The sequence below is a fragment of the Tauraco erythrolophus genome, chromosome 13 (assembly GCF_009769465.1).
Source record: "Tauraco erythrolophus isolate bTauEry1 chromosome 13, bTauEry1.pri, whole genome shotgun sequence".
Lineage (NCBI taxonomy): Eukaryota > Metazoa > Chordata > Aves > Musophagiformes > Musophagidae > Tauraco > Tauraco erythrolophus.
In genome coordinates this window covers 19,714,333-19,736,774 of record NC_141477.1, presented here as the reverse complement: position 1 = coordinate 19,736,774, position 22,442 = coordinate 19,714,333, and the positions used below count along the sequence as shown (strand labels likewise).

The following is a 22,442-nucleotide window of genomic DNA, read 5'->3' as shown; positions in this document are numbered from 1 at the left end:
CAGCTGTCCTCGGGCACAGCTGGAGCGCTGCATCAACGGCAGTTTGACGTTGGATCCAACGGCGTTTTAGCAATAGTAAAATTCGGTAATTCTCAGTGCAGGAACCGGGCCAGCAGGGGAAAGATGAATTTCCACGAGACAACCAGTATGTTATTTATTGGGTTTTGGACATTCCCCTTTACTGCTCCCAGAGAGGAGTTCCAGAAAGCCTAAACCAGTAAGGGCATTCAGGCCTTCAGAGTAAATCTTCAGTTTGAAAACCACAAGTGTCATAATTCTAAAGAGGAACAGTACAGAAGAAAATGTACGCAGTCTTAACTACTTAGAGGTAATAAATGGTTATATTAAATGATAGAGAAGTCATTATATACATCTTTTTCTAATTCCTTGCATTTTCTAGACAGCTTATTAAAATATAGGAAATGTAGATTCAGCTGTACAAAATTTGGAATGTTTTTTCTAAGATGAAGAACTTATAGGATATGCTAAGAATTCTTTTCTAACAACTGGTTTTAATGCTTTGACTTTTAGTGCAAGAGGGATTTAGAAAAATCAGAAGGTGATACCTTTCACAGTATAAAGGTCAGGAGTTCTTTTACTCTAGGACAAAAAGAAAAAAAAAAGAAAAAACTAACTTTCTGTGGTTTCTACCACGTTAAAAACAATCTGCATGTTAGACTGAAATTGCTCAGAACCTCCAGAATAAAAGCCTACTATACACTTTCCTCGCTTTCTGTTATGCACTGTAACGAAATGTGAAAATAATGCTGTATTTAGCTGTCTGTATGTGACTGAAAATATGCTTGTATTTAGCAAAATGGTTACTATGTGATAATGTGAAATTCAAAACTTGTAAAGAAACTCTGGTGGCTTTTTTTTTTTCTTTCCCCCTCCCCATTCTTTTCTCAGTAAGGTACCCACTACCTGTACCACAGCTGTACCGCAGCCGTCACGGAAAGTCCAGCACAGACTGGCTCAACAATAAACTGGCTCTTTGCAACAGCATCTGCTATACATTTTTCTCTGAAGGGCCGCTGCTGGGATCTTCAGAACCAGCCAACTGCCTCACTGAGGAAAAAAAAAACTAGTGCAACTATAGAAACACTGGCTATTGTAAAAAAAAACAAAAAAAAAGCCACAAAAAGCTCCTTCTCCCTTCAGTAGTAGCCAAAACCAGCTTTAGCCCCTCCAGGTCTTTCTCAGCCACAGGCAGGACTAGTGTCACAGTAGCTGAACAGCTGCTGCAACTGACCTTCGGTGCTTACTCAGAGTAACAAAGTTTAACAGCAAAGGACAGTGATCAGTCATAGGCAAGCTTGAGTTCTTATATCTATGAGTTTTGTTTTGTTTTTTTAACTTACTTTGTATCAAACAAACAAAAAACCACCCAAAACAAGAGGTACGATGGCTGCAGCCATCTGCCATCCCCCCCACGCCAGACACCTCGTGCAGCTACAGAGCAATTCCAGCTGGAACGCCGTCCCCCGCCATGCCCAGCATTAGGTCACTGGCAGTTGCACACAGCGCTTGTTTTGCTCGTGCAGAAACGCTTAACTCGCCATTTCGCTGCGCGCAACAAAGGCAACTGCTGCCTTAGGACCAGCCGGAGGGAGGGGGAGCACGCTTTGGCCTGTTGGGATCTCATTAATCCAAACTGAAGAGAAAACGGCAGGAGAAATCCGCTGCCTTTCCTGTCGGTGCTGATGCTCTGGAAAAGGGGGGAGCAGTGTCCTGAGCAGCCCCACGTGCAGCAGCGGGCAGGCACCTCTTAATCAAATAACACACTCGAGCCACATGTTTCCCTGCTGCAGCCAAAGCCACTGGAACAACCAGTATCCCCGTGCAGGAAAGGCACGGGTGAGCCAAGCCCAGGCACTCCCTGGTGAGCGGCGCCCAGGATTTATCTGTTTTGTGCCCATCCCAGCAGCTCTGACTCCTTTGCAGCCACCGTGCTGTGAAACCAGTCGCTGGTGTTCGCCACGTCGACGTGCTGACTGGCGCTCCCCGTTCCGCTCAAGCCAGCGTTCAGCAGCTACACTTCTCCTCTCTGCTGCTTCAACTGGATTTTTTCACCCCCCACCCCCCCAGTCCAGGGAGGGAAGCGTTATAAAAGGTCACACATCAGATTCATGATGCAAAGAAAGATGCGCAAAACCAGGTGTTTGCCACAACTGTTTAGTTTTACTATTTTAATATCATGAAATAAAAGTACAAAAAATTTACAGGTATATTGTTTCTTACATGAAGATCGAACAGTTAACGTTTGCATCTATTTCGCAGCGAAACCTGTATTCTCAGTCACAGAATGTGAACATTAGCCACTGACATCACCACTGAGCATTTCATTTTAGAAAGAAACTGCAGAGGTAAAAGGCAACAATCTTGCAAGGCTTGGTAAGAACCAAAAAAAAATTCCAACTGTTAACACCAGAAGTCACGCTTCAGTAAACCATCCTTATCTAATACAGGTTTCACCACCGGGGAGGCTGAGAGCGTTAAGACATTTGAACTGGACATCTTGTCTAAGGGATGGTCAATAGGAGGGCCCTTGTTTACAGGCTATCAGCATTTCGGTGTCCTCGTTCAGCACGTTTGCAAAAATAAGCCGTGTGTGCACGTGTGTGAAGAAGGACGGGGTGAGCTCACCTGCAGTCTTGACATAGCTTGTGCTGTGTGCGCCACTTGCCACTCTTCTCTGAAGACAAGTCACAAACGGTTGTACGTAAAGTGCTGAGAGTTCAGAAACAGGCAGTTAACTAACCAATAATTATTAAAAACAAGTTTATCCCAAATGGATATATCCAGGAATGCTTGCAGATCGATGCTGCCAATTAACTGACTGAAACAAAATCCAAGACTTCACTGTATTTTTTTCTGTTTCCTAGAACATTACAGCTGTGTGTCTTCCCAGCCCAAGTCGACTTTAACTTCATTGGCTGTACACAGAGATGAAAAAGTAAACCCCTGCATTACCTTAACGTGCTAAAATGTCAGACTCCATTCCATACATGACCCTCACTTTTTCAGACAAGCTTTCAAGTAGAAATTTATTTATGACAGACTGGTCTGATCGAAATACTATGTCCTTCGCTGGACTGTGTGGTGCCTTTTCGAATAATTCATTTCATGAAGCATGCATGAAACCAAATTTTGAGTTTACAAATAAATAAAATGGTGCTCACCATTAGTTTTTATATATTTTACCATTTACTGAAATGCTTAAAGTAACTCAGTCCCTTAAGAATGAACTTGGGGGGGTGTTTAAATAAAAAATATTTGGAAATTGAAACCACATTTAAAATTGGCAAAACTATGCTTTGTTTTTGGAAGGGTCTTGCTTGTTTCTTCTCTTTACATCCCAATTATAAACTCTAGCCATATCTGAGGGTGTAGAATTAAGGAAATAGCTAATGCATTCAGAAAAGAAAACAACAGAAAAAAACTGGAAAAAAAAAAAACAAAAAGGGAAAAAGCAAGATCTACAGTTGGCCACACTTCACTCACTTGTAACAGTCAATACAGAAACGATTTAATGAAAGAGCTGACTTGGTGCAAAGCCTTAGCACACAGGAATACTAGTAACTTAATAACTGCAGCATTTATACCATTTACTTCAAAACTTCCAGAAAGATATTGCAGAGAAATACACTTTTGAGTTTTATCTTCAGCTCCTCTTTTCTGGTTTCAGTCCACCTGCCCGTATCAGCTGTGTTTGCCCATTTCACACACCCGTAACTTCCTGCAGCACTAGCACAGCTTAAGCATCAACTTGAAAACACAAGTAGTTGTGCCTTCATTTACTAAATCTAATGCTTCAGGTGACAGCTACCCTCATCATTAAAATAGTTTTTAAGTAGAAAGTACAGAAAAAAAATCCCCACACCCCTGGAGGTGGTTCATGACATCATGAAGAAATAAAAAAGCCTGTTAAGAGATGCCTAAGTTAGCACCAAGCTTGCTGCAGCCAGCCTAAGATAAAAACAAGGTCAGGAAACTGGTAATTACCTGCATGTTAGCTTTCACATACACCTCTTTCCCTGCAAATAAAAAAAAAAGGATACTGACTTCTGTAGTGGTGAACTGATCTCTAAGAAAATCCAGGTCTTCCTCTAGAAGATCAAGGTTTCTTGTGGCCGTTGACAAATTCTTCTCTAACAGAGCCTGAGCTTCATCAATGTCATATTCGAGCATCACATTGGCCTAGAAAAAGAAACATTGATAAAAGCTTTTACTCTTGCATTGTAAGGAACGAGCCATAGCAGGCTTGTTTCAGGCTGTTGTTTGCAACTTCCACATTAACAGAGGCTGTCCTCACAGGCCAAGACAACACGATTCAGAATCCACCTGAGGCCTCCACCACTTCAGTAACTGAGTAATAAATCCCTCTAGTGACTTAAAAAAATTCTCCTCCTATAGCTAAGCAACAGGGGGTTTCTCTCCCTGTGGATTGCATTCAGCCTTTCGGGTATCTCATCTCACCCTGTTCGAGAAGCGAGAGACTTCACGTTTCTTAGCAGCACCTTTCATGTGCCACACCACTCCAGAAGCAATTTGGTTTTCATTCAAGATTAACCTTAGGAGCTCTGTGTGGAACGCTGACAAACAGCCTAATGGTCATTAACAAGAAGTATTACAGGTATTTAAAGATACAACATGTATAAAAGTCCTGTCCTACACTGTGGTGGTTTTCAATCTATGCATCTTTATTTCAGTAAGACGCTACCACACGAAGAGATAAAAGAGCAGTATCAAGTGAGGATGCACCAGTGAAACTCCGTCCCATTCAAGAACTGTGCACTGAGCAGAGCCCCATCCTACTAACTAGGCACGATCCCAGGGAACGCTGCACATGGCTGCCAGAGCAAGATAAGCCATTCTTCTTTTAAAATATCTGGAAGACATGGTTTCCCCAATAACAGTAACACACACAGCCCAACATGCAGACTGTAGGCAACAAGGAGGATAAAGGCAGAAGGCCAAGAACACCTAAATATAATAAATTGCTTGTGGCATTTCACTACAGCTTTTCTGTATGAACTATCCATAGCATGAACTTTTTCTGATATTCTGTTACAAAATAAACCTGGGATGCTCCATGAAAGTCAATGTTCATGAATTCTGATGACAGTCTCCTAAAAGCCACAGGTATCAGAAAAATCTTCTCTTTTATGATAGGAAAGAAGTGAGAGAGGTTGGGAGTAACTGCTCAATCAGTCCGGATGCTGCATGCGTTAAGTGTTTCTGTCCTAAACAAGTGGTTTTGTCTGGCAGCCAACACAGGGATTTGGGAACATCTGGGATTTAGAATCTCAAATTGAACATCAGCAGGTTGTCTCCACATATAAGGAAGTAATTGAACATTAGCAGGTTGTCTCCACATATAAGGAAGCCTCTGAATACAAAATAGCCCATCCTGATACCATTTAAGTACTTGGAAATATGTGTTTTGAATTCTGATCCCACCAGTCTTCAGCATAAACTCCACTCTAAATGCTGGCAGGTACCTGTGAGTAACAGAAATCCCATCTTTCCCTAAGAACATGCATGAAAAGAGAAAGCAAGATGCTAAATACAAATAACGTAGAGAAGATGGGAAGCTACTTGCCAAACTAAATTATTTTGCCAGGCAAATTCCGATCTCAGGCAATGCTGGAGGGTAATTCGAACCACAAAGGCAGAGAAGTAAGGAAAACATTCAGGAATATGCTTTTTGGAAAGAACAATCGACCCAAAATACAATCCTCTGAAGGCTTACTGTTCAGGCACCAAATAAAATCGAATACAACACCTTCACTAATGCATTGGAATTGTCTCGTTGTGTTTGCTGACAGGACACAGCTCCACTGTGCACACGTGAACAGGATTATGCCCGCAGCCACGGGAAGCACAGAGCAGACAGCAACCAACGCTGCCTTTCATCAGCCTTTTGTAAGTGATTTAAACAGTTTCAGAGAAAGTTCCATTTTACTTACCCCCAACCACAAACAAACTTTATCTGTAGGAGGAACTGAAGCTTTGCAGTAGAGATTATCTGCCAATAAAAATCTGGTTTCCATTGGATTTGTGGAATCCTTAAGACAAATGATAAAACTTAAAGTTGCTATTTTCACTAGAAACTTATGTCAAAGGCACAAAACTTACAGTAAAGAGCACACTTTTTTGCTTTTTGTCATTGATACAGTATTAACTTTGGTGGAACTCTATGTCATTTTACTTAAACATTCAAGTTAGAGCTCCAAGAATAAAGCATTTAAAAAAAAATACACAAATCTCTATAGAGAATAGAGATGAAGCCCAAGCTTAGCTGCAATCTATACACTATTACAAGTGAAGTTTGCATTACAAACATTAACTTTTTTGAACTAGCTTTCGAAAAGTACTACATACCTTTAAAAACAATTCTGTTATTTATAAAGGCATATTAAGTGTGCTCTCCAAAACATTTCTTGCAATGTGTTCTGTTAGGGTGGAAAGGTAGTTAGCTTTTCTCATACTCATTAGATATTCAAAATAATTTACCTTTTTCTTCTGCATGTGTTTTAAAATTTCTAATGTCTGTTTAATTTCAGGAATCTGATTTTTTAGCCTGTGAATTAACAACAGTCATAATTCATTATTTTACAGAGACACAAAGTTTCCTAAACAAGTGATCAGTTTTATTATACAATCCAACCTCCATTTCAAAACCTGAAACTCTAACAGCTTCCCAGGCTTACAAACGCAGCTTTGAAAGACACGGCATGTAAAGGCATCGCAGTTACAGCTTCACCTGCCTCTTCCCTACTGAGGCTCCATGGTTTTCTGAAGCAGAGCAACACATACAGCTTCCAAACTGGAACAAACACACATTAACAGTAACAGATACCTGTTTGCTAAAATGGTGTCTTTTGGCATATTTCTGATCTCCCTGGAGGAGAGGGAAACCTCAGCAGAAATACAGATAAAAAACACTGCAGATAAAACAAAACAAGTGTGTTTCTGCTGAGATCCACAAACTATTTAAACAAACAGTTTACAGCTACAAGACGCGGCACTGTTAAAACGAAAGCTCTCTCCAGAGGTCAGGGCATCCCTCCTCCTTGCAGCCCTTGCAGCAGCCTGGCAGAGACGCCGGGATCCCCGCTGGCCTTCCGGGCCGCCCTCCTCTGCAACCAGCAGGCTTGGACAGCAGCGACTGCCAGGTGGAAATTACCCGGGATATTCGTCCATGAAAGAAGTTTCATCTACATATTACTCGAAGCTTTGACTTTAGCTTTTAAAAATTTGCTTTTTGCCTAGCTTCAGATCAATTCTGAAGCTACTGAAGATGGATGAGATCACTAAACCAAAAGCTACAGGCTTGATACAGCAGTCGCTTGACAAAAACGTGTTCTTATTGACGCTAGGCTGACAAAATTAAGAGACTAAAGCAGCACTTTTTAGCCTTAAAGGCTAAGGACCAATTCAGCAATACTGTAAATTCTTTTGCAAGTAATTCTCAGGAAGAGGAAAGAAAAAAGCTGGCCTTTCCTGAAAGCACTGCAAATATTAGCTCTCCTAACATCAACTTCTTACTTCTTGGGATACTTAAAAAAACTAGACTTATTTAAAAAAAAAAAAACAGAACTGTGCTAAACATTTCTCAATTCTGCAAAAATTAGGACTTACCTCCTTTTCTTTTGAGCAAGATTAAGTTCCAAAAATTTATACTTCTGATACTGCTCATCCAACTTCTTAAGAACTACATCTGCTGTCTCATTTCCAGGCTGTTTCATAAAAGAATCTACGTCTTCCTTTAAGGGGAGAAAGAAACCCTCAATGTTAGAAGAGTTTTACAGAAATCCTAGATGCAGTCATGCTGTCATCTTACTGCAGCTAAGTCTAGAGGCGCTTTTATATGTAAACAAACTTTTATTCTGGAGTGAAGGACAAAATCATTTTGTTTCCTTTCTTTGTCACCTTTTCACTTTCCCCTCCCCTCTTTTTTTGTTGGAAGGAAACTACAGAATAGGTGCAAGGATTGTTTCATAACCACGTTTGCTAGTACCTTGTTAGTGGTGCTTTCAGTCCTGGCCCATGTCAAATGACACCTAAGAGGGATGGGTATCCTCAGACCACAGCTAAACTTTGGTTTCCTACCTGTAAAGCAGGGATAATGCTTCTCTGGGGCTACTCAGATCACGAACTATTTAGGAGAAGACTGATGAAGGGAAAGAATTGCGGCCTGATCAAGAGTGTTGTGGCAAAGAAAGAGGCAAAAGAGGGGAAAACTGTGGTACCTGCTCAGGCAGGCTCTGTGGTAGTAAACAGCTTGTCTTCAAAAACTCCTTCTGCAGTCAGCAGGAAGCCACAGAAACCTCTAGAGAACAATTCCAGCCAGTCCTACCATCAACTGGAAAAGCAGCCAGAGAAGACAGGCCTGGGCAGGGAAGGATGCTGACCTCTGCAAGTGCCTCCTTCAGACCCCCAGGGAGCAGTTCATCCACCTGTGAGCAACCTCCCCAGCCTCATGAGGGGCATGTCAGGCCAGAGACCAGCCACGTGTTTCTGACCTCGACAACATTTACCTCTGTATAATTCCAGGTGACCACACTCATCCCCCGTGCTAATTCTGTCCTCGTTGGCCTATACAGCTTTGTAAAATCTGAAGGAAGCCTACCACAGGCCTTTCAGCTTCTGCTTTTTAACTAGGTGTTCCCATTTGAGTAGTTTCACATCAGAAACTACTAGAATATCACTCAAGTAACATCAGACGTATAGCTGGGTCCCCTCATTGTGACTCCTAAGCTCTCTTGGCTAAAGAAACTTACTAAGAAATTGCTGAACCTGGGAAGAAGTTACCCACCTTCCTTGTCATTAACGAAACCCACAGTAGAAATACGAACTCCACAGCAGACTGCGTCAGGCAGCATGATCTAGGTGGTACAACCGAACTCAAGAGACCACATTTCAGACTAACTGCCTGAGGAACACCTTGAGCTACCTGACCACCAACAGAACATGAAGCATTCCTGCCTCCTGATGAAGCCTGTAGTGAAGCATTAACCAAAAAAAACAAGGATTAGGTTCAGGAAAGTGTTGTAGAAATGAGGCCTGAGGATGTTCTGAAAAGAAACTCCCTCTTGTGGAAGCTATTCTGCTCCCGTTAATCACCCAGGACAGACAGAAAAAGCAGGTGGGCAACAACTCACCCCACACACTGCCCAACACCCTGCCTCTGCCTCAGCTACCATCTGCTTGTACAGACGGATAAGACAGAACCCAAGTGCTCCTGAAAAGAAGATGCTGAGAAGTGAACCAGGCCCCCTCTATACTGGTGATCAGACTTTCCACCCAGGTTTTCCAGCTGCAACTTCCAAGTCCCACTGGTCGGGCTTTTGGCCCATCTTACCCAACCGCAAGGCTGAGACGCGGTCCCTTCCTTGAGCGTGACCAGAAGAGCTCTGTGGCAGAGCTGGGTGTCAATGCTGGCAGGACCCCTGCTTCATGCTGTGTCACGCAGCATCTCTGCTGCAGAATTACCTTACAGGTTCTGCAAGGCCCTGCCAAATCTCATCTCTAGCTTTTTAGGAAGAAAATTCACTGGCACAACACCCCTGTTGAGTATCGTAAAGGTAACACAGTTTTAGCAAATTTCAAGCCACACAAACACTCTCTAAGTGAAATCGAGCAGGATAAAACATTCCCATGTGGCCTTATGTTTATCTTTGGAGTGATGACCCAAATAAAGAGCTGCAGGGATTCACTCTGCTTCTGCGGAGAGTTATCATCACCTATGGGTGATAATATACAGAGAACATCTGACGTTTTCAGATCTGCAGCCCCTGTCCTCCCACTCACAGGCATGCTAAAGAAGGCAGAATAAAGAAGGCATTTCATTTGGAGACATCTGGACAACAGTTCCAAAGAAAACAGAGTTGAAAGTTCTATTTGGAGTGTTTTTTAAACTCCAGTCAGAACTTGAGTTAGTGCTTATGTCGCTTGAAATCCGGAGAGGGACAAGAATCCACAGATCAATGCCTAAGAAAAGGTATCTGCCATCAGCTGTCTGAAGAGCCTCCACTGAATTAAGACACTTACAGAAAACATCTCTGAAGACAAGATTCACAGTAAGACTGTCCATGTAGCATGTAGGGAGGGAACATCAAGCAAGTGATCAGCAAGGCTTTATCATCGCGATAGCACATGATGTTTTTGAAAGAGAAACCTGTTTTCTAAAGAAAAAACCTGTAATAAAATATTACACTGAAGGTGTAATATTGAGGTTCCAAGGCAGTCAAGACACTAGTATTTTCACTTTCTGAAGCAGAATACTGTTAAAAACTTCTTAGCATATGCTCGTTTTGAATAAAAGAACGACTATCTTAACATCTACATCCAAGTACTTTAAGATCACCATCGAGGATCTCTTCTGCAGAGACATCTGTATTTGATTAGAGCACCTCTCAAAACAGAATCAGGAAACTTAAATGGGTTTTAGATCCAGACATCAGGTTACGAAGAACCGAAGAGAAGAACAGACCTAAGCCACGACTCCCAGAACTCCCCCAGGTCACGTGGTACGGCACGTGAGATACTTCAGACACCAGTATCAAAAGGGAGCAACGTGGAACCAAACATGAACTGCATCAACAGCTACCACCATGAAAACGAGGGACGTCACAGATACCCTCAAAGGGTTTGCTGGGGCTAGTTATCTCCTGTTCCCTGCCAGGGTGGCTACCTCCACTGCAGAGTCAGCACAAACCACGAGTCCTCCTCTGTCACAAAGATTGAGGTCTCGTAGGGCAGCTGAAGCCATGGCTCCTTCTTTTCCCTTGCATCTACGTTAGTCTCCCATAAGGGGGTGGAAGGAAGTTAGCTGCAAGTAGTGATGGTTTTACACCCCAGCAAGATTTGCCAGATGCCAATAACTGTTGAAGAACCTCAAAGAAAAAGTAGGATCTGGATGCAATGAAAGCAAGGGTACTGTAACCATCTGTTCAGGACCTATGCCCTAGCAAGACACATAGGTAAAACAAGCACTAGACCTGGAAGCACAAAAATACAAGTCAAATCAATTTATTTCTGTAAGAGTAGTCGTATCTGATCAATCCAAGCAGCTCTGGTAGAGATACCAAGACAGACCTGAGAAATAGAGATGTCCCAAGTCCAAGAAAATCTCAGTAACAAAGCAGCATGATGAACAGAGCATTCGGGGAGGCCATCTGACGTTTCAAGATGACACCGCGGCAGCCAGGTATGGCCAGCCTGATCGATACTTATTGATTAAATGAAATAAAATCGCCACCAAGACAGCTCAGCAAGAGCTAGCTTATAGCAGAAAGTGAACAACAGATATAAGGTGATGTAATGTCAAAATTAAGTTGATGAATTCTTCTCTTCAACCAGAGAACAGAATTATTAAACGCTCGGTAAATCACTCTCTAAACTTGGATTAACGAGTTCAGCCTGTTTTCCAAAAGACAGAGGTTTGCTGGGTTTTGGAAAGTCGGGAAACCTGGCTGGACTGCGCCGTCGCTTCTGAAGGGTGATTCTGCTTAAGAGTAAGAACGGAATAAGCGAGGAGGAGGCAGGGAAGGGTGCCAGGAGCGCGGGATCCCGGCGCTGTGGGAGTGAATCAGAGGTGGCACCGCGTGCTCCACGCCGCAGGAACGGCCGTACGGAACCCCGGCTCGGCGGGTCCCACGGGAGCGGCCACCCCCGCCGCGCTCTTCGCCGGCCTGTGCAAGAACACGGTAACGCCAAAAACCGGGACGGGAGTTTGCTGCGCAGCGTATTAATGCCCGCAGCCCCCGCTCGGCCCCGCAGCGCGGCAGGGGCGGCCCCGCCGCCGCCCGCGCTCCCCCGGGCCCCGCCCGCCGGGCCGCGGCCCCGCCGCAGGTGCCGCCTCACAGGCGCCGGGCCCGGCTGCCGAAGCGCGGCGCCCCCGTTCCCCCCCCCCGACCCCCCGCCAGGGCGCGGAGCGGCCCGGCCGGCGGAGCCGCTGCTCACCACGAAGACCGCCTCGGGGATGCCGAGGGGGCCGCGCTTCTCGCCCGCCGGCGCGTCGCCGCACCCCGTCTCGCCGCTGGTGGCCGCCGCCATCTTGGGGAACCGAGGGTGCGTGCGCGGCCTTCGCCGGGACGCCGGCGTGAGGCGTCATCACGCCAGCGCCGAGAGCGACCCCGTCTATTGGTTGTCGGGCTTCGAGCGACGCCGAGACGCGAGGGCGGAGGCGAGTGGGCGGGGCAGCGCCGTCCTAAAGCGCCGCCCATTGGTGGGGGCGGGCTCAGGCGCCGCCCCGCCCCTCGCGGCTGCGGGCGGGCGGCGGCGGGGAGCGGCAGCGTGCCGGGCCCGCCCGCTTCTTCAGGGTCGGTGCCAAAGCCGCCGCTACGGATGTGTCGGAGCTCCCGCCGCCCCGCTGCGAGTCACGGGCCGGGCCCGCTCCCTGCCCCCCCGACAGCGCGGAGCGGCCCGGCCCGCGACCCCCACGGGCGGGTGGTGGCACGAAACAGCTCAAGAAAGCGCCGCAGCTCAGCGAGAGAAAAACCGCTCATCTTCGAGCCTCCGGCCTTCGAAACGAGGCACAGCTGCAGGACACAGATGTTGTCGGCGTGGCCTTTCCAGCCCCTGGCGCGCTGCTGCAGTGGCGGCTCTCACAGCAGGGAAGCTGAACCAGAACCACCTTCCCAACGCCAGCAGCCGGCTGGCGGACCGCCGCAGGCTGGAAACGCTCCACAACTCAACGTTTTCCTGCTGGCGATCTCCCACCTTGAGACTTTTCACACAGCAGGATGCAGCTCTGAACACCACCCTTGCACTCCCTGCACCACAGTGACTCCGAGGGTACAAAAATCGTGAGAAAGTCAAATATCTGACTCATTTCTCATCTGAATGCAGCCAGACACCTCAAGAGAGAACCTGAAGTCACCCCTACCGGGATGCAACCAGCATCGTGCCTTCCCCACCATCACCTCCAATTGCCCCACACAGCAAAAAAACAGTCACTACTTCCCAAAGGAAAAGCGGACCAAAGGAAAACTTGTCAGCTGATGAAGTTAAACTACACTGATAATTCAAACAAGGAACAATACCAAATGTAAACACAGAAGAGTAACAAACTAAGCCAGCATCCCAATTCAGCCCTTGCTACTAGTATTACGGAAAACCTTAGGGCACACTGAAGAATGATCACGCACACACACATTTTGCATGTGCCAAAGTTTATTTTTTTTCCAAAACTTGTTTCCTCAAATCATTGGATATGAGCAGTTTTTAAAAAACAAACAGTTCGTGTATTAACAAATTGCGAAGTTCCACAATTAAAATATCAACACAGCCAGTCTTGTGCTTAGGCTTCTTTTTAAAAAATTATTAATTCATAGAACATAAACCCTCAAAATTTTTTTCCAGTTTGTGGCTAGTATATTTTCCACACATTCTGTATTCTTATAAAATGAAGGAACTCATGTAAAGGAACAGCTGTACAAGAATACATCTGAAAAAAAGCCTGAACAACCTAAATTATAGTAGCTCCTTTGAAATAAATATCCAATAAAAGGCACAAACCTGTTATGGGGAAAAACATAACATACAAAACAAGACCTATCAAATAAATAACGTAAGGTGTGGGTTGGGGTGAGGGAAATCTGTTCCAGCACCTATTTTGTCATTGCTCCAAGATGAAATTCCAGCCAAACATTTGGTAAAGGATTCAACTTAATCACAAGGATACACATTTGAGATATACTGAAAGATTTGATGTTACAATTCCTGTTGTAACTGTACCAGTTACTACAATCTCTTAAATAAATGACTGTGAGAATCTGCGTAGTGATGCAGTGATGTATGTATCAATGACAAGTCAAATACATCTTCAGAGTAATAGCAACAGGTTCTCTATTTTCCTAGCTATTGGTAATGTATAAATGATAACACGTACAGTTTCCATTGCTCAAAAATATAATCTTTTAAGTGGAAATAAATGACTGATACACAGTGCCTTTAGATGTTATCCTTACAATACAAACTACCCAAAACAAAGTTTTCCTTTTTATGTACAAATTCAGCACCGATCCACAGTGCATACTATTCTAATTATAACCCCACCCTCCCTGCCACACATCAAAAAACTTAGACAGGGATACACCCTGTACCCAATCTTATAACCAGAAGGGGATTTTGTGTGTGGTTTCATTGATTTTAATTATTTTTTTAAACAAAAGTTCATTAGTTATTTTTACCTACAAGCATTCCACCACTGTGTGCACAGACCAAGATTTCTCTAGTACATGTGCCCAAAATTTAAAAAAAATTCAATTCAATAACTTCTTGGAGGCAAAGTCAAACTATATTTAGAGAACATTAGAAAATCCCAGTCACTTAAAAAGAGGTACACTTTCAAGTTCAACAGACCTGAAACAATGAACCTTTCCAAATTCCTCCAGCAGTTATCTTCCGGGATATCCCATGAAAAGACAGCCTCCCTGTAGCAGCATGAAGTCCCAACAGTTAGGCTTGAATGACCCACTACAGTACAACAACGCAAAGCACACAGCGCGCTTCGAGTCTTCCTCCTTGTTCAGACAAACACGGAGTGACATCTTAGTTACCTGCCTTCTGCAGTATTCAGACCAGCATTCTGATCAAACAAGGTGGAAGGAAACAAAAGGGAAAGTCACATTTATATACATCTCCTCAGTGTTTTACTCATCACAACTACTATTTGCAACTCTTGCGGGCTATTACAGTGACCCTCAAGAAGAACCTTTGTCTTCAAAGTGTTGGGTTTTTTTTGGAGAACAAGTTCTGAGCCATAAAAGCCTCGATAGCATCCTTAGTCCTTGTTTTTTTTACTTCCAATGTATGTTATTTAAAACACAGTACTCTTTTTATGCAGTCCAATATGTGCACAAGGAAGAGGCTGGCAAAACGCAGCCCTGTGCACTTCTGTGCAGAGACAAGTGTGTGCAGCAATCTTTTCTTCATAAGGATAAATCTGCAAGCTGTGTTTTAATGTATCAAACATTCGGAACAAGACTAAAAAGAAGGTAGCTTATAAAGCTTTTAGGATGTATTTTGTGGCTGTGTCTCCTTTTTTAATACTAAATAAATTGGTATCAGACAGCTTTGCTACAAGAAAGCATACCAAAGAACCATTAAAAAATCCAGAGAAAAATCAGAAGTAGTGCAAACTACACCTAGCACTAAATCCATTTCTGAGCAAGTACATTCCAGATATTCAGAATGCTCTGCAATAAAGTTATAACAAATATATACTGTTTGCTAGGCATTTATTTGCATATTTTATTAAAATAACTGATTATTACTTATACAACTCAGTACGAGAAAGAGACCTAACAGCTTAAAGTGGTGGAAACTGCCTGCTTGTAGCGTGCTCAGCTCCGTCGTTAACCCCCAGGCGTTTGTTACTACATACACTGGTCTGATTTGAACTCAAGGCTTTCCAAAGCTGAGTAAATCAATGGAATTCACTATTTCTTAAATAGACAGTCCCCTCAACACAATGACCCATTCTAAATGGCATCAATTCCCTCGTCACGTGGAGGGTAACTATAGGCACCGAAGAACTCATTGGCTTAAAATTATACAATTGTTCAACCCAAGAAAGGTGGATTAAAGCTTGAAGCCCTTTGTAATTCAAACTCGAACGTTAAATTGCTATGTACTGTGCCAAATTATTTTAAAAATCAGTACACGTTCAGAAATTCTGAGTTTTAAATTTCTGCAAGGTTATTTTTCCCAGGTAGTTAGTGGTTACAGATTCCAAGGGTTGTGAGGGGTAGTTTTTTATTTTGATTTTTTTTTCACTTGGCAAAAATATTTCCATAGGGTTAAGAAATACTACTTTTGCACTCTTTGGACAGAATGAAGCATTTTGAAAAAGAGAAGGCTTATTCCCACTATGAGGAAAGTGCTGTATTTCAGAAGTTCTCTACAGGACAGTTTGACAAGATTCTCAGGCCTATTTGCATTTATAGTGAGAGTCAGGTATTTCTACAATTATAGACCCCCCAAAACTTAACAGACATGCTACTCTGGAGGTCTACATATTGTAACAATAGAAAACTATTCATTTTTTGAAAACTCAGTTTTAATATTATTAGTAGAAGTCATTTTACAGGAGAGCTTCTCATTGTATTCTGCCACAAAACTTCTGGAAGAAAGGTTGCTCCCAATTCCATTTACTTAATAATAACTACTTTTTAAAAAATGCTATCACTTTTTAATCAGACATTGAAAAATACAAGATAAGGCATTTTCATAGCCCATTTCAGTTTTGGAGGAAGATTGTTAAATACAAAAGATGTGCCAGAAGCCCGTACACATCTGACCCATCATGAATAGCATACTTTGTAAATTACTTGATTTTAAAGATTTTCCTCTCAAAAAGAGCCTGGATTTCTTAACATAGCATTTTTACCTTGAAATTACTACAGAAGAAAGATTACTGCAGCATTAAAGAAAAGATTATCTAAAAGTTTGCACATATTTACACATTTAAAAATAATTACTTTTATATAGTTTACAACTAGGTTCTCATTTCAGAAAAGCAGTACAAGCTATTCTCGACAGCTGGGTAATTTCAATATAGTTGCCAGTTCACAAGTGTCAGCACTATTACAGGGTTTGCTTCTTTTGAACTAATGGACTTGGAAAAAAAATTTAGATCTCTTGCCTCTCTCGCAGTTAGCAACAAGATTTTCAGATTGCTCCCACCTGCTGCTGTTGGGGATACCTACAGTCACTGGCTCCCAAAACTACTCTTCCTCGAGCTATGAAGGATGTTACCTGCGGAGAAGATACTCGATGGAAGTGCAGCTACTGTCACCTGTTGGAGGCTGCACGTGCTGTTCTGTAACATACTTGTTTTCCCTGCTCCATCACAGACTTTCAGCCCATATCAGAGCCTGGCTCTTTCAACTCGCCATGTAACACTGACATACCAATGGAGCAATTTATTATTTTTACTATATATATATGCAATATGTATATATCTTGTTGATTCACAGCATTTCAAACTCACATTATAAAGTTTGCAAATTACTATAAGCTATTCTAATGTGAAAAAGCTGTCTGATTTCACACAATATTTGCCTTATGATAATGCAAGCATTGCTCTATCAGAGTATTTATTAGAGCACATAAAAATTTTATTGCTCAACTTCATTTGTGTTGTGTCTTGGTTACAACAGCCACAGAATTTATGGAGAAAATAAATAGCTTTGACATCCTCAGTTAACTTCTAAGGTAATCCGCTGATGAATAAGGTTGTGGAGCAATCACGTAACCCCTCTTCTCAGCTTTGAAGATGATAATCCAGCTTGCACCTTCTGAGTCAGTCTCAATAGAGTACAGTTTTCTGCTGAGCAGTTTAAAAAAAAATAAATCAGTGAACAAACATGACTTCACACTCAGTGACTGTTATAAACAAGAATCTCTAAAGCATTGCGATTCAAAATAATATTGTATTATACAGGGAAGAAACAGTTGCCCTGTTCAGGACTACATCATGAAAAGATTGAAATTCAGTCTTTTCTTTTTTTTTTACCAGTATTTGGTTGTTCTCACATCTTGCTGCTTTGGCGGCTCTACATAAACTGTATCTGTGAAGCAGAGATTACATATTAATGCCACTTAAATAACACACATTTTCTCAGTGTTTTAGAATTATAAATCTATTCAACTGCTTTGTTACTTGCAAGTTAAGATGGTAGGTTTTGGCACTTTAAAAAAAATCCCCAAAGAACATTAAGATCAACGCATTTGAATGGCAGAAAGACACAGTTTCTTCAGCTTGAATGATTCCTTGTCCATGTCTCTCTCACTTCCCCACCACCTGATCCTTCAGAAAGCTTTCACCACTGCTCTAGTCAGTATGACCAAACTAAGTATCCAGCTAACGTCATAGAAGTTTAAGTTCTATGTATCTTCACTGCTCCCACTTTCTTAATATTGACACAGTAAGAAGTTAGCCACTAAGTCTGATTTTTACTTTCTTCCTCACTTCCTATATTTGCATGGTCTCACCATCTGAATTTGCTTCCTCGCCAGCAAAAGCTGTTGCCCTTGACTGAGGAACCCCTCACTTTCAAATGCAGGAATACATTAGTAGCTCTTTATGAAACATTTGGTTGCTTTTACCAAGACTGAAGTTTCAATGTGATCTCAAGATTAAAGAAAACAGTTCACCTGAGTTTCAGAAACAGGTGCAAAAGGATTTGTTGGCCTTAGACCAGGCTGTGTGTACATCATTGACTGGGGTGCCATCAAAGGAGCAGCTCCAATCTGAGGAGGTACCTGTTAGAAAAATGAAACCCCCACAAAACAGGTATATAAAATTCAAACTAATTTTACAAGGTATGTCTTTTCACATTGTAAGTGTAGTAGAAAATAAGCATATAGACACACATTTGCAGAAGTAAAAGCTTTTAAAAAACTTGCTGTATAAAATTTAGTCATCTCTTCCGATGCACAGTGTGAAAAAGCAATCGGATTTCACACACTATTGACCTTATGAAACAATACATACAAGTTGCAGGATGATTTGAGCATAACAATGCCTGCCATGAAACCCACTGGAGCAAACAACTACGTTTTTTAGGAATACAGGACAATCATGTTTCTTACCATTCCATATACAGGCACTTGAGGTGTGGTCAATGGGTATGCAATAGGAGCAGGTACCTACAATCAGGAAAATTTTAATGTATTTTAGATAAGCTCATGCATACTAGTAATATATACAAAACTCTGAAAAAAATATTATTTTTCAATACTTAAAATAACCAATGTATTTACAAGAAGTTGACTTACATATCCAGGATAGTGTACTCCATTCTGGCACAGCAAAAGGAGTAAGGACAGAAAATTATTTAAGAGGTATTTGAACTGGAAATGCTAACCAAGGGATGGATTCAAGTCCAGTACCATAACCGTCTGTAACTATGCTCAACAAATTTATTAAAACAATTAAAGTGGGAGGAAAAACAGTGCAAGGACAAAACATCAGTAATCATGCCTGTTGACTTGGATAGGCTCCCTGCCTAGAAAGCTATCACTAGTAAGACAAAGCGAAAACAGAAATTTTACTAAATCTAGTCATATTTGACACAAGTCTCCAACACTTGTGTGAGAAGCTTTTAGAGAGCATGGCATGCAATATTGCTTCTTCCTCCCATCACGTGTGGGAAGGGCATAGAAAAAAAAACCCAAGAAAGCCAGTGATCATTCAGCTTAAGAAACAAATAGCAATAGATGTTTAGTCAGGTAAATGTTGCTCACATACTAATTTCTGATGTCTGCAACATATCACAATACGAAAAAAGAAAAATGAAGAGCATTTTAAGCCAGTAGTAACTTTTATCAGGTTATGTTCACAGACAGTGATACATGCACCCCTCATATTGCCATGCACAGTTAAGTAGTGCTAATCATATTAAAAACGGAGTGCTAATTAGAATGCTTCACTACGAAAGACTACACAGACTGTACAGGAATTGGAGGGTTAGTACTGGGAATGCCACAGACCAAGCCAGGGCAGTTAGACCTTTCTGATACTGAGGCACTGATTTTACACATGCTCATAGCTGAGCTAGTTCTTTGCATCATTAGCTGTTGGAATTCCAAGCAAATGAGTGAGCAGATACCTGGCATAAAGCACTCAAATGCTTAGACCAGAAAGTACTAAACACATGAAATAAAACCACACAACCCAAATCCAGTGATCAACGTGTGCTCAGGTGCCCTCTATCTTTCAAAAATAAGAATGCATCAGCACTCTAACATATCCTAGGGCACCAAGAGGGGATAAGATTTAATGGTCTCAGAAGGCTCACACAGAAGTGCTATACAGCTGAGACATCCTCTCGTGAATTTTTGAGTTTCATTTTTGAGTGCAATACTGGATTTAATGTCCTATTCAACTTTGATAACTCTGAATGACTATACTCACATCAGATGAGGAAAATCAGCATTACAGGCAAAGCTATTCTTATTGGAAAATGAAGTCAGACAGCAGTCCAAAATTCACAGCAAATGTGGCAATTGCCCTAGTTGTACACATAATCAAGATGAACATTCTACTTCCCTCTGAGGCAGCTCTATTTCAGAAGTGGTTTGTATTTTTATGAATATATATGAATAGAAGACACTTGAAAAATGTTTTTAAAAGCATAGGAAAAGTCAGGTGCCTACGAATATCCCTCCAAGAAATAAAAATTCTTCATTTAAATAACTATAAAACTTCCATTTATACATTCCATACTGTGTTAAAAATACGAAGTCATCGTTGAGCACTATCAAAAGTCCAAAGTGCTGCTTGACCTGATAATTAAGGTGCCTTGCAGGTGTTGCAGCAGTGTTTCATGTGATAAAACTGAAAAAAAGAGTGAAAAGTGGAAGGAACAGTAGTTTTGCATTTAAAACACACTCTTAAGATTCTTAAAAGATGCGTGTGTGTGTGCGCACACATGCGTGGGAGCATCTCAAACATGCACATCAAATTTTCTGGTTTGGGGTCATGTGTTTCCATTCAAAAAGAACTTATGAACTGAGATATATCTCAAACGAAAGGCTGATTAATTAAGTCTTTAATGGACAAGTTTTACAGTGAGGGCAAATACAGCACACAAAATCTCTACTTCGTTCAGTTTGAGGAGTGATCCTACAACCATTCTGTGCTGTCCTCAGTCTTGTCCCAAACAGCTTTTGCTAATATTTTCTCAGTTAATTCAAACAGCAAAGTAGCATTTGCTAGAATGACGTGTGATTTTAATAGTACAGAAATTACCATATGTGGAATAGTGGGTAAGGGAGTAGGGTTCCACGTGGTCGATGTGCTTGTTTTTGCTTGCCAGTTTGTTCCACCAGTAAGTTTTTTCTCTGTAGGCTGGGTCCACTGCATATCCGATCTAAAAATGAAACTGCGGTATTAAGTCTTCACAGAAAGTCAACAGCTAGAGCAACAACATCATAATGGAAAACCAAACATGCCTTAATACACATACACAGCTGAGATCTATGGGGGGAAAAACGCTCAGGATTTCAGTAACTACTTACTTACTCTGTTCCAGGAAGTATGAAGTTGGGGGGTTCTATTTTGTGTTAAAAGTAAACTATCATTACTGCAGTGCACAGCGTAACGATTGACTGGAGTTTTAAACTGCAATATCTTTTATGAAGCTTCATAAAAATACTTAAAAAAAAATACAGCAAATGCAAAACTAACTGAAGTGAATCACTTCAAAAGTTAAAGTTGACTGTTACGGTGACGGACCACAAACTGACTGTTTCAGTGCTGTTCTTGGTATCAGATCACTTTCAAGAGTTGAGACTCTTGCAATGTTAGTGCTGGTAAACTGTGCCAGAGACTACCAGTCATGTGAAAATACTGTAAGTAGATATATGCACTTACTTTTTGGATGGAGTTCCTCCAAAGCCAAGATCTGGCGGAAAAGAGAAACAGACAAAATCCTTAAGTGGTTTTGTTGTTTGTTTGGTTTTTTTGTGGGCTTGGGGGGAGCTTATTTTGTTTTCAGTAACAAATTGGAAAGTTAAGCTTCACACTTACTTCCCACTAGATTAGCAAGTGAAGAATCAAGGTCATTGGCCAAAATTTTTCCACTTTGCTGGTTGGCTAAAGTGGCTCTTTGACTTTGTGGTGGTACTGTGGGTTGTAATACATCATCTAGAAAGTTAAAAGCTACACAAAGAACATAAAAGCAATTGTTAACAAAACAGACCCATTGCATTTAATAAAAGACATGAGTAAGCCAGGGAGGTATTTTCTTAATAGAACACTAAGTAGTTTGAATATTTATACACGGAATATTTATACAGAGGGAACTCATTATCATGTATCAAGAGAAAACACTGAAATCATAAGCACTGAAAATAGATTAACATGAGCTTACCCGTTAAGAGATATCCAGTGGGCCACGTTCAAAGTTCATTCCCCCAAAAGGAAAGGAAACCATTATTACACTGTATATGAGATTAGTCAAAGCTAATTTTAAAGCAAATAACTACAATTAAACTGATTGCCTGTTATCTTATCAGCCTCGCAATCAGCTTGCAAATGTATTAAGTTATTAAATTTTCAACTGCTATAGCAATTATGCAAAACTGTTAAGCAACTGTTGCCTGTAGAGTGTAAATCAGTCATAAGCTAGTTTTTACCACTTGTAGTCTTGTACTCTGGTGCTGTAGATTTTCCTCCAAAAACAGCATCAAAGTCCACATTAATTGTTGAAGAGGTGGTACTTGGAGGACCTGAATGAAGAGGAAAACCTGAAAAAAGTTTACAGTAATTAAATACACCCATGGAGTAATACCACTCATTACAGTGAAACAAGAAAGTTTAAAAAAAGAATTCAAATTACCATCAACAGTCAGAGGATGATACATAGAAGCATATGTAGGTTTATGACCACTAAAGTCATCTTCATAAAAAGAGAGAA

The 22,442-nt window shown here is 41.7% G+C and overlaps 2 protein-coding genes across 8 annotated transcripts in view; both read right to left on the bottom strand.

Annotated features, from left to right (window-relative positions):
• Positions 1–2,170: 2,170 nt before the first annotated feature.
• On the bottom strand, positions 2,171–12,066 carry VBP1 (VHL binding protein 1). The gene is made up of 6 exons (XM_086619616.1): positions 11,974–12,066; positions 7,648–7,772; positions 6,520–6,586; positions 5,973–6,071; positions 4,062–4,200; positions 2,171–3,381 (listed from the first exon to the last, which is right to left on the bottom strand). Exons 1-6 carry the CDS (start codon positions 12,064–12,066, stop codon positions 3,311–3,313), a joined length of 594 nt encoding a protein of 197 aa, XP_086475742.1. The 3' UTR covers positions 2,171–3,310.
• Positions 12,067–17,111: 5,045 nt separating this feature from the next.
• LOC104378263 (phosphatidylinositol-binding clathrin assembly protein) overlaps positions 17,112–22,442 on the bottom strand; it is a 28,952-nt gene continuing 23,621 nt past the window's right edge. For 2 of the 7 annotated variants that reach the window (XM_086619474.1, XM_086619476.1), the window contains 7 exons: positions 22,162–22,272; positions 21,554–21,670; positions 21,398–21,428; positions 20,774–20,894; positions 18,613–18,669; positions 18,175–18,282; positions 17,112–17,588 (listed from right to left, as the gene is read on the bottom strand). In XM_086619474.1, coding sequence (XP_086475600.1) covers positions 17,574–17,588; positions 18,175–18,282; positions 18,613–18,669; positions 20,774–20,894; positions 21,398–21,428; positions 21,554–21,670; positions 22,162–22,272 — 560 coding nt within the window. In that variant the 3' untranslated portion in view covers positions 17,112–17,573. The other 5 variants (XM_086619473.1, XM_086619472.1, XM_086619478.1 and 2 more) reach the window with 5 other exon arrangements.

What these genes read in the sequence shown, in the direction of transcription:
- VBP1 (XM_086619616.1), bottom strand. Translation starts at nt 12,066, where the DNA reads ATGGCGGCGGCCACCAGCGGCGAGACGGGGTGCGGCGACGCGCCGGCG. An exon ending in CTTGCTCAAAAGAAAAGGAG is followed by an intron (nt 6,587 to 7,647) that starts GTAAGTCCTAAT and finishes GTTAATTCACAG; the next exon opens with GCTAAAAAATCAGATTCCTG. An exon ending in AAGTTTGTTTGTGGTTGGGG is followed by an intron (nt 4,201 to 5,972) that starts GTAAGTAAAATG and finishes TTCTTTTTCTAG; the next exon opens with GCCAATGTGATGCTCGAATA.